This window comes from Pongo pygmaeus, chromosome 8 (assembly GCF_028885625.2).
Source record: "Pongo pygmaeus isolate AG05252 chromosome 8, NHGRI_mPonPyg2-v2.0_pri, whole genome shotgun sequence".
Lineage (NCBI taxonomy): Eukaryota > Metazoa > Chordata > Mammalia > Primates > Hominidae > Pongo > Pongo pygmaeus.
This window is the reverse complement of record NC_072381.2, coordinates 91,627,604-91,640,805: the sequence shown is the minus strand read 5'-3', so window position 1 is coordinate 91,640,805 and position 13,202 is coordinate 91,627,604. Positions and strand designations below refer to the sequence as shown.

Genomic DNA, 13,202 nt, shown 5'->3' with positions numbered 1-13,202 from the left:
AGCATATTTCTACCTGTGGGTGGGTCATAACCCAACCACTGCATGAAAGAGTACCCTGAAGTCCTGAGAACTGCTGCCCCAGAAACATTCTGGAATTGCTGCCTTCGGTCTGCCCTCTGAATTCTTTTGTTCCACCCAGCTGCCTCAGGTTGAAGAGCCTATATCTTGGGCTTAGTTTTCATTTGTATGCTTGAACTCCCTTTGGATTAATTCTTTAAACTGTTTCTCTCTAGACCACAGTTTTGCTCAGTGTCCCACAACCTCAGGGACCAACACTCATCCCTCTATACCCTGTCCCTGATTTCTGGAATCTCAGCCTGAAAAAGACCTCAGCATCCTCCTTTAACTAGCTGGAGGCCTTCACACAGGGTTACATCATGTGCCTGCCTAGTTGTCTGCAGTTCAAGCATACACTGTGCTCTGAACCCCATGTCTTTTGCATTTACTTTTTATACTCAACCTCCTTGGCTTCACCGCCTGCCTAAACTTCTTTATTGCTTCTCTGTTTCTTTGTGTCCTTCTGTCAGTGATTGTTGTGACCTTATTTTCACAAAGGATACATTTTTAGGAGTGTTTTTCCAGATTGTGAGTAACACTTACTTCCATAAATACTGTACTTATGTCAGTAGCAACTCTAGGTCACTCTTTAAATCACTTTGTGGATAATTATAGTTGTGTTTTAAAACCGTCAATCACTATTGCCTGTATTTACCTGCAGTGGGTGATTTTGAAGCTAGAATTGTTGTGTTGGAAATATAATAAATATTAACTATTTACTACTGAAAGGGACAAACTTTTAAAGGACATATGGTACATGATAAATAGTGGATTCAAGTTATAAAATCACATTGATTTATCTTCTTTTTTCTCAACCTTCCTTTCTTCCCACCCTGTCTTATGCCGTGAAAATCTTAAGGTAGCTAACTCAGATTATAGTGTATGAACCCTTATACTAACATGCTTTAAGGTTACAAATTGTACATATTACATTTCTACTGTAGAGTACTTATATGGAAAGCATTAATGTTTGGTATCTTATATTCAGACTTCTCTGAAATATTATACTTTCTCTGAAATATTATAGGTCATTAGTTACATTAATTACAAAATCTGCCATTTTGCAGTTTTTTGGAATTTTATATTTTATCTTATAATGGGAGCTTCCTTTTTATTTGAAATTCAAACACAGATCTCCATCTAAATTGATAACAAATTTTGTGTACTTCATTTCTCCTCCATATTTACATATTGAAGTCATCTGAGGCAAGGTATGTAGGAATAAAAGGAGAGAAAAGGAGAAAGAAAGATGTGTGCTCAAGTCAGAGAAGAGAAAACAAATGTGAACACACTGGAACCAAAATAAGTTGAATCCATTGCTGAATTCAAGAAGTGTTTCTGTATTAGAGATTATCCTTCTGTAAAAGCCATAAAGCATGCTCAAACTTCTGTAATGTAGAGAATGAACTAGATCAGAAAGGGAATCTCTGAATGAACTATGACAGAATTTTTAAACTACAGAATTGTTGTGAAATGGCCACAATTCCCTGCTGATAACTATTGCAGTGGATTTGTTGACTCTTTATTCAGGTGAGTTTAAACATTAAAATGGCCAAAGGTGTGAGAAAGAGACAGAAAAAGAGAGAAGAAACAGAGTGAGAAAAAGAGAGATAGGAAGATCCAGACAGAGAGAGACACAGACATAGAGAGAGAGAGAGACAGAGATTGTGAATGAATGAATATGAATGTGTATCAAATAAAAGAAGGTTTAAAAAGTGTTTTATTGCAGGCTGATAGTCAGTGGACCTGAGTCCTACTTTAATCTCTCATATGAACTTGGCAGGCATCTAACCTCTTTATACCTTTGTTTCCTTACCTGTCAAATAAGGACAAATAATAGGTCTGTGGCAATAATACAGTGTGGCAATAATACAATGAAATGTTAGATATGGAAATGTTTTGAAAGCATGAAATGCTCTCTGTAGATAAAAGTCATGTTATCCAAGCATAACATTCTTCTAAAATTTTTTAATTGACAGATAACATCATATGCTTTTATCGTGCACAATATGATGTTTTGAAATATATATGCATTTACAATGGTTAAATCTACCTAATTAACAAGTGCATTACTTTACATAGTTATCATTTTTATGGTGAGAATACAACATCCATTCTCCTTACATGTTTCAAGAATACAATATAACATTAACTACAGTTGCCTTGCTGTACAGTAGATCTCTTGAAATTTATTCTCCCTATTAAACTGTAATTATGTAAACTGTGACCAACATCTCCTAACACCTTTTCACCCCCTAACTATCCCAGCCTTTGGTAGCAACCCTCCTCCTCCCTAGTTCTATGAGATCAACTTTTTAAGATTCCACATATGAGTGAGATCGTGTGGTATTCATCTTTTTGTGCCTGGCTTGTTTCGCTTAACGTAATATCCTCTAGGTTCAACCATGTTGTTGTAAATGGCAGAAATTAATTCTTTTTTATGGTTGAGTAATATTCCATTGTGTCTGTATAACACATTTTCTTTATTCATTCATGCATTGGTGGACACTTAGGTTTATTCCATAGCTTGGCTATTGCAAATAGTGCTGCAATAAACATGAGGTGCAGATATGTTTTCAAAATACTAATTTAGTTTACTTTGGGTATATACCCAGTAGTGGGATAACATGGTAGTTCTATTTTTAATTTTTTGAGGAATCTTCATGCTATTTTCCATAATGGTTATAGTAATTTATATTCTCACCAACAGTGTGTAAGGATTCCCTTTTCTCCATACCATCCCCAACACTTGTTATCTTTCGTCTTTTTGGTAATAGCCATTCTAACAGGTGTAAGGTTAGATCTCATGGTTTTGATTTGCATTTTCCTGAAGATTAGTGACACTGAGCATTTTTTCATGTACTCATTGGCCATGTTTATTTTATTTTGTTGAGAAGTGTTTATTAAGTTCTTTTGCCCATTTTTAAATTGGGTTATTTGGGTTTTTTTGCTACTGAGTTATTTGAGTTTCTTATTTATTTTGGGTATTAAACCCTGGTCATATGTACAGGAGACAAATATTTCTTCCATTCTATAGGTTGTGTCTTCATTCTTTTGATTGTTTCTTTAACTGTAAAGAGGCTCTTTTTGATGTAATCATATTTGTCTATTTTTGTTTTTGCTGCCTGTGATTTTGAGGTTTTATCCAAAAAATCCTTGCCTGGATCAGTGTCATGAAGTATTTCCCCTATGTTTTCCTCTAGTAGCTTCATAGTTTTTGGTCTTGCATTTAAGTCTTTAATCCATCTTTAGTTGATTTTTGTTTATGATGAGAGATAAGGGTCTAATTTCATTTTTCTGCAAAAGTATAACATTCCTACCTTTGAAAAATTAGAGATAAATGAGTGGAACATTTGCTTTTGGATTTTTATAAGTGGAATAATTTATTCAAATTGTCAGTTACATTAAATATTGTGGGCTTAGAAGTCAAACAGATTTATCTTTAAATCCTGACTCTACCTGTCACTTACTATTGCACAACATTGGACAATTTATATAATTCTCTGAGTTCTACTATGGCAAACTTAGAGAGTCAAAAATGAATCTTAAATGAGGGAAGCCTCTTTGTACATTGTGGAACACAGAATAACTACTTAATAATTATGAATAGTGGTAATAATAAATATTAATAGTAGTAATACTACTACTATAATAATGACTAATGTTATTGTCAGTATTGGGTTAATTTTTCACTTTGGTTAAGAAGCTTGGTAACCACAGAGCTTTTATGACTAGGAGCATGATTGTTTTAAACTTTTAGTTATTTTCAAAATTACTCAATATAAACACCATCTCACTTAAGGCAAACTCTAAATGTCTAATGTATTAAAGCCTTATGCAAAATAATGTTTGCAGGTAAAACTGAACTGAGTATGTCAGAGTAGGAAATCTGCTTTATGAGACATGTAGGACATTGTAATGAAGCGAAATTTGGCTCCAATTTTCTGGAATTAAGTGAATTGAGTAAAGTAGCCAAGTCACCATTTTCAGTCAAGAGAAAGTATACACTTTGGGATAAGGGGGTGATAGAGAATCATGCTGTATTTCTGCCATTGAATACAAACTGTATTTTTACTAGCTGTATTTTTAGTTTAAAATTTAAAATATAAGGTAATCTGTCTCAGAGATTAAGTCAAGAAGCATCTTAACAACAGAATTATTCTAAAATGATTTCTTTAATGATCAATTTGAAAATCAAGCCATTGCAGTAATTGAAATTACAACATGTAACACATAGTGGTGGTGTGAGTTGCTGGGTTTCAAAGGACTAACAGTAACATCATGGCACTCAATGTATGCCCTGACGATAGGGTTGCCCAGGGTGGTGAGGAACTTGTTCATAGTGTATTCATGCTGATCTTGTTGGAAACAAATGAGTTCTGAGAAATTTCAATTATTTAGTGCCTTGAAAGGTAAGAAAAAAATACTTTAAAACATTGAATTGCAATTAGACATATAAATATCTGACATTTTTTTTCTCAATTATTACCCTATTTTGCTGTTTGGGCATCTAAACTTCAGAAATAGAGTTAGTTCTTAATAGATCAGGCCACATAGTTCTTAAATTCTGTAATGAAATGCGTACGGTCTTATTTATTCTCAGGCAAGTCACTTTACGGTACTTCTGTGAAACTTCATGGTTTTAATTCCATGATATGAGAGAGGAAGCTTATAGGAGAAGAGCTTGATCTGGATTCTTTTGGAAACTGCTCTATTTTTAGTTAGGCTCACTCGTAAAATGCATCTCTAAAGAGCTGAATGACTTGAATAGTTGAATGAGAGACTTTTAATATTAACGTTTTGGAAGTGGATGAACACCTAAAAGAACAACAATTTTCTCTTTCCTCAATTAATATAAGCCTGCCCCCTGTGTTAACATCTAACTAGTGATTTCAAGAGCTACTTAGCATTGCTCCTAGTCAATGACAATGAGGTGAGAAGTATTAGTTAAAATGGAGAATGCTAGCTGTATTTTTAGTTTTAGAGAAAACTCCATACTGTTTTCCCTGGCTGTACTAATTTACATTCTCACCTGCAGTGTAAACTTTGGGAGGCCGAGGTGGGTGGATCACAAGGTCAGGAGATCGAGACCATCCTGACTAACATGGTGAAACCCCGTTTCTACTAAAAATACAAAAAAAAACCCCAAAATAGCCAGGCATGGTGGCAGGCACCTGCAGCCCCAGCTACTTGGGAGGCTGAGGCAGGAGAATGGCATGAACCCGGCAGGCGGAGCTTGCAGTGAGTCCAGATCACGCCACTGCACTCCAGCCTGGGTGACAGAGCGAGACTCTGTCTCAAAAAAAAAAAAAAAAGTAGTCCCTTTTCTCTGCATCCTCTCTAGCATTTTGTTATTTTTTGTCTTTTTGATAATAGTCATTCTAACCGGTTTAAGATGATGGCTCATTATAGTTTTGATTTGCATTTCCCTAATGATTAATGATATTGAGCATTTGTTCATATACTTGGCCATTTGTATGTCTTCTTTTGAGATATGTCTATTCAGATCACGTGCCCATGTTTTAATCAAATTATTATTATCATTATTATTCATTTTAAGTTCCTTGTATTTTCTGAATATCAGTCCTTCGCTTGAAGCTTGCAAATATTTACTCTTATTCTTCAGGTTGCTTCTTCACTCTGCTGATCATTTCCTTTGCTATGAAGAAGCTTTTTATTTATTTTTTGACATAGTCCCATTTGTGTATTTTTGTTGTCTGTGCTTTTGAGGTCTTATTCTTAAAACCTTTGCCTAGACTCAATGTCCTGAAGCAATTCCCCTGCTTTTTCTTCTAGTAGTTTTATAGTTTAGGGTCTTACATTTAGGTCTTTAACCCATTTTGAGTTGATGTTTTGTATATGGTAAGAGCTAGAGATCTAGTTTCTAGAAATCCTGCTGGGTATTTATTCAAAGGAAAGAAAATCAGTATATCAAAGAGATATCTGTACTCCCATATTTATTGCAACACTAATCACAACAGCCAAGACACGGAATCAATCTAAATGTCCATCAACAGATGAACAGATAAGGAAATGTGGTACATATACCCAACAAAATACTATTTAGCCATAAAAAAGAAAGAAATCCTGTCATTTGTAGCAACATAGATGAACCTGGAGGACATTGTGTTAAGTGAAATTAGTCAGTCACAGAAATATAAATACTGCATGTTCTCACTAACATGTAAATTGAATGCATAAAAGTAAAGAGCAGGATTATAGTTATTAGAGGCTGCAAAGAGTAGGGATGAGGGAAAGATACTGAGGGGTTGGTTAATGGATAAAAAATTATAGCTACATAAGAGGAATAAGTTCCAGTGTTCTATAGCACTGCAGGATGAATATAGTTAACAATAATTTATGGTATATTTTCAAAAAGCTAAAAGAATTTTAAATATCCCCAACACAAAGAAATAACAAATGTTTAACGTGATGGATATGATAATTACCCTGACTTGATCATTACACATTATGTACGTGTATGAAAATATCACTCTGTATCCCATAAATATGTACAGTTACTACATGTCAACTAAAAGTAAAAGGAAAAAAAATGAAGGAAAATTAAGTTACCATCTGAATGACATTTGGGCAAATAAATATTTTATGGGCTATCTTCCCTTTCCACAATCGTTGTTTTTAGACTATTAATATTTCCTCATGATTTCATGATTTAATTCAAAGGAACTAAATAATCTATTTTAGAACTACAGGAAAAAAGTTAGAAGGCAATTGACATTTGGTAAATATTACAATGTATATAATAAAAGATAAATATTATTGTTCACCAAATAACTATGTTGCTAACATTAATGTTGGCCCATTGATTCCTTTGTTTTGTATCAAATGCTAATTATAGGTCTGAATTCAGCAAACAGTTTTAATTTCCTCATGACTATTTTTGTCATAAGATTGGGATAGCTATAGCAGAGTTGGTTGATGTGAAAATACAGTCTGAACCTTGTTGAAAACTGGTTTGTGGTTTTGAGGGAATATCTAAATTGGCCAATAATTTTGCAGGATTAAATTTTATCTTTATGTGGGCTGGTTGGTAGTTCTTAGCTCTTAGCCAGCTTATGTCTATGGAGTTCATTCAGAAAAGCTGTTAGGCAAGAAATAATAGGATCCATGGTTTGGGCAGAATCTTGACAATTGTGGCAGCAACAGGACTACCATTTTTCTTGCTTATAGGTATTAATCAAATATTTCACAATAGATGGATGGAGTTGTCCTTTTGCAATAACTTGGAATTAGAAACTTTTAAGAGGCTCTGCAAGGAGTATGTCTGTGTGAAAGAGCTATGGACTGTCATGTCCTCAATGAACACTTGGATGTCTGAGTTCCCAAATGGATAGACAATACTGTAGGCCAAGGTGACCGTGAAAATCATTTATTGCTTCCCCTGACATTTGATCCCAAAGTTGACCATTCAGTGCAAAAGAAATTTAGTGAGTGACATTTTTGGTTAAAAATTTTTATTATAGAAGATTTGTGCTACATTTTCAGATTGCTTTAGCTGATTTCCATTCTTAGCAATAACTTAATAGCTTTGACTATGTCTTTTAAAGTGCCTGGAAGTCTTTTTTAATCAAAGAGATCAGAAGTTAATGCTCACATTTCTGGGCAAGGCTGTTCTTGGCATGTTTACTGTTGCCTGTGACCTGACTGAGGGGGAAACTGATCTAAAACGTGAGTGAAAGTAGAGAGTGGGCACACTTCAGGCCTCTGGAGATAGTTCTTGAAATTGAGATGAGGTCTAATTTTCTCCTAATATGTAAGAGTTGCCTGAGAGTAAGTGATTTAAATTCCAAATAAATGTAAGTTTTATGAGACAGTGGTTCCCAAGAGTTTCAATTATAAAACTCCCTTATTAACATGATAATCAATTTTGCTTTTAGTATTCATTAATTGATGAAATCCACAATAGAAAACCTCCACAAATTTAGTAACATTTTAAAGTAAATTTATATCATTTATTCTTTATGTCTGTTATATTGTCTATAAATCATACCCCTTTTTATAGTCCTTCACTGGTGTTTGGAATAAAATAAAACTCTTCATTGTAGTCTTCAAGTTCCTATGAAACCCATCCCCTGCCTACCTCAGTGATCTTATTCACCCATCCCATTCCTTCTTTCTCACTGTATGCTTCAACCATACAGGTCTCCTTTCTGATCCTTGAATATATCAAGGTCATTCCAAACTCTACACCTTTGTCCTTGTTTTTACTTCTACTTAGAATGCTTTTCCTCATCATCACTGCAATAGAGAAGACAATGGTTGGATCTCATTGTCATGTAATCTTTATTTCAGAGAGGCCTTCCTGACCACTTAATCTGAACTAGCCTTCCCTACACCTTGAAATAACCCTACTGTTACTTACATATTGCTAGCCTACTGTATGGTAACCGTAATGTAGAATATCCTTTTATTAGCTTAAGAAAAACTAGTGGGGGCCTGTTTATTAAAAGTGAATAGTGCTGGCTCCCTTATTTGAGAAGTAGGTGTATATTTTCCTATACTCTAAAATTGCCCATTTTTACCTAAGATTGTGTAGAAAGATAATTTCTATCAAGTATTTTTTCTTCATATTCAGAAATTTTCTCTGTAATAAGTAAATGGGGAAATGGATTTCCCAATTTATTTTTCTAAAATTGAACATTTGAAAGAACTATTGCTAATCCTGGCATTAAATGAGCTAGGGATATTATACCACCTCATGAAATTTTTAAGGAAAGAAAGGATTATCATGTTGGTTTCAGAATTTATAAATTAAGTTACACTAAATTCTTAGGGTGTTAGAAAAATACTCTATATCCAGTATTGTGCTGGAGCCAACTTGCACTGGCTCATGTAAGATCTGCTTGTTAATTTCCAGGAACTTTGCAAACAGGTTGATTTTGCATGAAAGCTTGAAATCGGCCATGGTGGGAGTATTTACACCATGGAAATTGGCAAATGCTACATACCATGGCTTCCTCCGGTTTTCTCCACCCAAGCCAGACAGCCAGAATACCAGCATATCATTATATATAGCTAATATTTCAGAGGCTGACAATTCAATGATGACAAAGGAATAGGGATAGCTCAAATTAGTCAAGTCACCTTTATGGGTGTTTAGATTTAAAAAGCCACACATTTTGGGCATGAAGAAAAAGATTTTTAAAAATAAATTATTTGTACACAAAGGCAGATAGTAAAGATTAAAAAAAATCATGATCTTTGTGGTTGCTTCTTATACCTCCCAAGTCAGGCTGCTGAATTATTTCAAAATATTGTTAAAATATATACTCTGGGTTGAGCAGATGGCTACCTTCTGGTACTTGTGATATCGGCTTTCCCCAACTCCCATACTAATAACACAACTCAACTCACTGATTTTATATGCATTATATCTTAGTTACAGTGAGTGTCTTAGACCATTTCTTTGGGGAACGAAAGGGATTCAAAGAAGAATTAGATGGAGGCCCTGATTAATTATAGTCTATAATGTTGGAGAAAGTAAAGACAAATGAGAGTTGACCTAAGGTTTTCAGTCCTCAATAGGAAAGGACTTAAAGGAAAATTACATGAAAAGGCAGGGCTTTGAGTATTATTCTCTGACAAGAACGTCTTTGGGGTTGTACTACACAGAGGCACAAGGTATCTATCTTGCTGTGAGAGCAGAGACAAATTGTGACAATTCAGAAATAATGCTATTTGGCAATATCTGTATAAAGGTATAAATAGTAAGATGTGGTCCTATATTGATTAGTTTCTTTTGAAGTGACACAACAGCCTATATGGAAGCCTCCAGTTTGTTTCTTCAGAGACCTGAAATTAAATGTCCTCCATTCAAAATAAACTTTGAGAAACAAAAACATCCTGAAATCCCGTCCGTCCCATCCCAGACTCTACATTCAGTGATAAACAGTTGGAAAGTTTGGATAATTCTAAGGAATTGTGTTAGGGCTTATTGTTTAATATTTTGCAATATCTTCATCAAACAGATTAATAATCTTATTTATGAGAGGGGAGAAAGCGACTTCAATCATATTTGGATGGCCCTAATTATAATTATGTTCTTGGAAGAGGGCTTCATTTTTAATCTTGCTGAATTTGTAGGACTTAAACCTTTATAGGGCAAAGGATAATGTGTCATCTGTATGTAGCTATTCCCAAAGGATAATGTGTCATCTGTATGTAGTTGAACAAGTTGTGGTTCTTGGTTAGTTTGTATTGTGCAAGAAACTATGAACCCATCAAATGGCCTCACTCTCTGACAAAAAAAAAAAAAGAAAGAAAGAAAGAAATTTTTAGGAAAGAGAAAATGTAACGCAATTTGACCAAGATTAATTTTCTGAATGCCAAATAAGCCTAGATTCTTGGAAAATTAATCCCAGAATAGTAGATCTCAGGAGTCAATATGAAGGTGCCACTGCTATTCTTGAGACCAGGAGTGGTGAAGGTAATTATAAGGAGGGGTGAAGATAATACTGCAATTAATACTGCTACAACCTTTATCCCCTACCATCTACTGAAAGTAACATTTTATTCCTCGGTCTTCACATATAAACCTATTAAGCTGGTATTTTTAAAATATCATTTTGTAGATGATAACATGGAAATTCAGAAAACTAAGACAACCCACTCAAAATTTTTGAGGTGTCAGGGCTAGGATTGAAACCCAAATACATGTCTCTTTAAAACCTATTTGTTTTTTTTTTTTACATTTTAATAGGCACATACATTCTTACTCTAAAATCAATTTTGTATCCTGCATTTTCACTTAAAAATAATAGAATTTCCTCCATGCCATTAACACTCCTTATAAACATAATTTTAATGGCAGCATAACATTCCACTCTAGGATTATTCTTCATAGTAATGAAATTTCAATTGTTTTTATTTTTATGTGTATCTTTGCACTACTTAAAACTGAATTATTACAGAACATAATGGTGAAGGCTAGGCTGGTTAGACTGAGGTCTAGGTGAAAAGTCTCCCAGAAATGGGGAGGGAAGACTAACGCTTTAGACAGTATTCACTACTGCAGGTCATTTCCCTGGAAGCCACTTGCTAAGAAAATGAGGACAAAGGTCAGCTTGTGTTTAATTTTTTAAAAATTAAGACTTTTAATATGACATTCCAAATGTGCTGTCTCCTCTCTGGACTGCTAAGTTCTTTGCTTTCATCTTATCTGGCTTCTGACTTCTCTGATAGTGCTCTGATCGTCCTCTTCCTGATAAAATATTTCTTAATATTTCTTCCACTTTGATTTTTCATTAGAAAGTCATTTGGAACTTCTTATCCCAGCAAATAAACATCCCAATGTTTTAAGTTCTGCTAAAACTTTCTCATAAACCACTGAATTCCAATTACAAAATTTATGAATATGTTTCCTACTGACTACCTGTATTGAATCCCATACCTAAAACATGTTGCACTTCAAACATCTTGTTCAATAGATTTGTATCTGCCTGGTTACCTCAGTCTAAGCTGCTTGAAGAAAGAAATATTCTCTAAAAAAGCATGGGACATTTATAAAGAACTGTTGCATTTCTACCAGTTGTTTCAAATAGCTAAGTAGGAATCCAATTCTTATCTTTTTTAATCCAAAATATTACTTGAGCAGTATTATCTCCCACCATTTACTGAAAGTAACATTATATTCACCAGTCTTCACACATAAAGCTGTTAGGTTGGTATTTTTTTTTAAATACTATTTATAGATGACTGGCGTCTTAGTAGACACTGGGCATACAATAAAGAACAAATTTAAAATGATCCCTGCTTATGTGGAGCCTTAAGTCTAGTGGAAGAGGCACATAAAAAATAAGTAAACATTTTTTTCTATAATTGTGTATAGTACAATACATCCCTGATGTTCTTTTATAAATATAAACAGTAGAAATAGTATTTGCTCTGGAATGTTAAAATTTTGTTCATATTTATTCTTAAACTAAATTACAAACTTTAAAGTATGTATCCATTGGTTTTCTAGCAATCTTTGTGATTAAGAAAAAGTCTAAAGCAAAATGGACTTGTATGATTTTGTTTGTTGGTTGGTTGGTAGGTCACTTATTCATTAAATAATAGAATACTTAAAAAAATTATTAGTGCCTTTTTTTTTTTTTTTTTTTTTTTTTTTTTTTTGCTGCCATGGAACTACTTTGTTCTCCAGTCTTCCAGAAAATTATTGGATTCCTAACAAGAAAATACATTTGTGGTGTGCCAGAGCACTCTATGGCTCTGCTAAACCTCACAAACTATGAAAGAGCTTGTCAGATGTGCCAGTAAATCTTCCCTCTCTTGCCATAGGTCCAAGGATCTTATAAAGGAAGCTATCCTTGATAATGACTTTATGAAGAACTTGGAGCTGTCGCAGATCCAGGAGATTGTGGATTGTATGTACCCGGTGGAGTATGGCAAGGACAGTTGCATCATCAAAGAAGGAGATGTGGGGTCACTGGTGTATGTCATGGAAGGTACGGTTTGTAACTCCAATCCTCTGACATTCAAATATTCTTTTTTCATCTTATCAGCTGCAAACAGATGGCAATGCGTTACATGGAAAATTCCATTTTTCCTTCTTTTATTGAGAAATTAGTTTGAAAAGAGTTGAAACACTACTTAGATAAAGTGGTTAACTAATTATGGGAAGTGTTTGTATTTAGAATATTCATATGAGAATCCAATATTTTTTCAGACATGGAAAAGTTAAAAATGTGAAAAAAGAAATGTAGTTTATTACACTGAATATTCTGCATGCAATCAGGTCACTGAGCAAACATACAAAGCTTCAGCAGAAGCTCAAGATCACTGGAAGTATTTTTGGTCCGATAATTTAAGCGTCTTCAACTCTACCCTTAACTTTTAATATGTGACTAGTTTTCCTGCTATGAAGCTTCTGTAAAAAGAAAATGTTTTTCATGTGTATGACAGAGGCAGATAATAAAGGTTGGATGGAATATTACCTGCCTAATTAATAGGAATGATAGCTTGTTTCATACATCCTGTAAAGACTAATATAGAAAGTGTTTTGAAAAAAACTGAGGCACGCACTGTGTAAATATGTTTTATGTCTAGCTAATTTTTCATAATACTTATTTCTGACCTGAAATCTATAATGACATGTTTTTCTTTTGTGGGAAGAAAGTAGCTTG

At 34.1% G+C, this 13,202-nt stretch overlaps 1 protein-coding gene across 2 annotated transcripts in view; it reads left to right on the top strand.

The window, feature by feature from the left end:
* Window positions 1–13,202, top strand: part of PRKG1 (protein kinase cGMP-dependent 1) — a 1,321,998-nt gene that overhangs the window by 153,981 nt on the left and 1,154,815 nt on the right. For both annotated transcript variants that reach the window (XM_054503395.2, XM_054503394.2), the window contains exon 2: window positions 12,358–12,524. In XM_054503395.2, coding sequence (XP_054359370.1) covers window positions 12,358–12,524 — 167 coding nt within the window. The remainder of the gene's footprint in view (window positions 1–12,357; window positions 12,525–13,202) is intronic.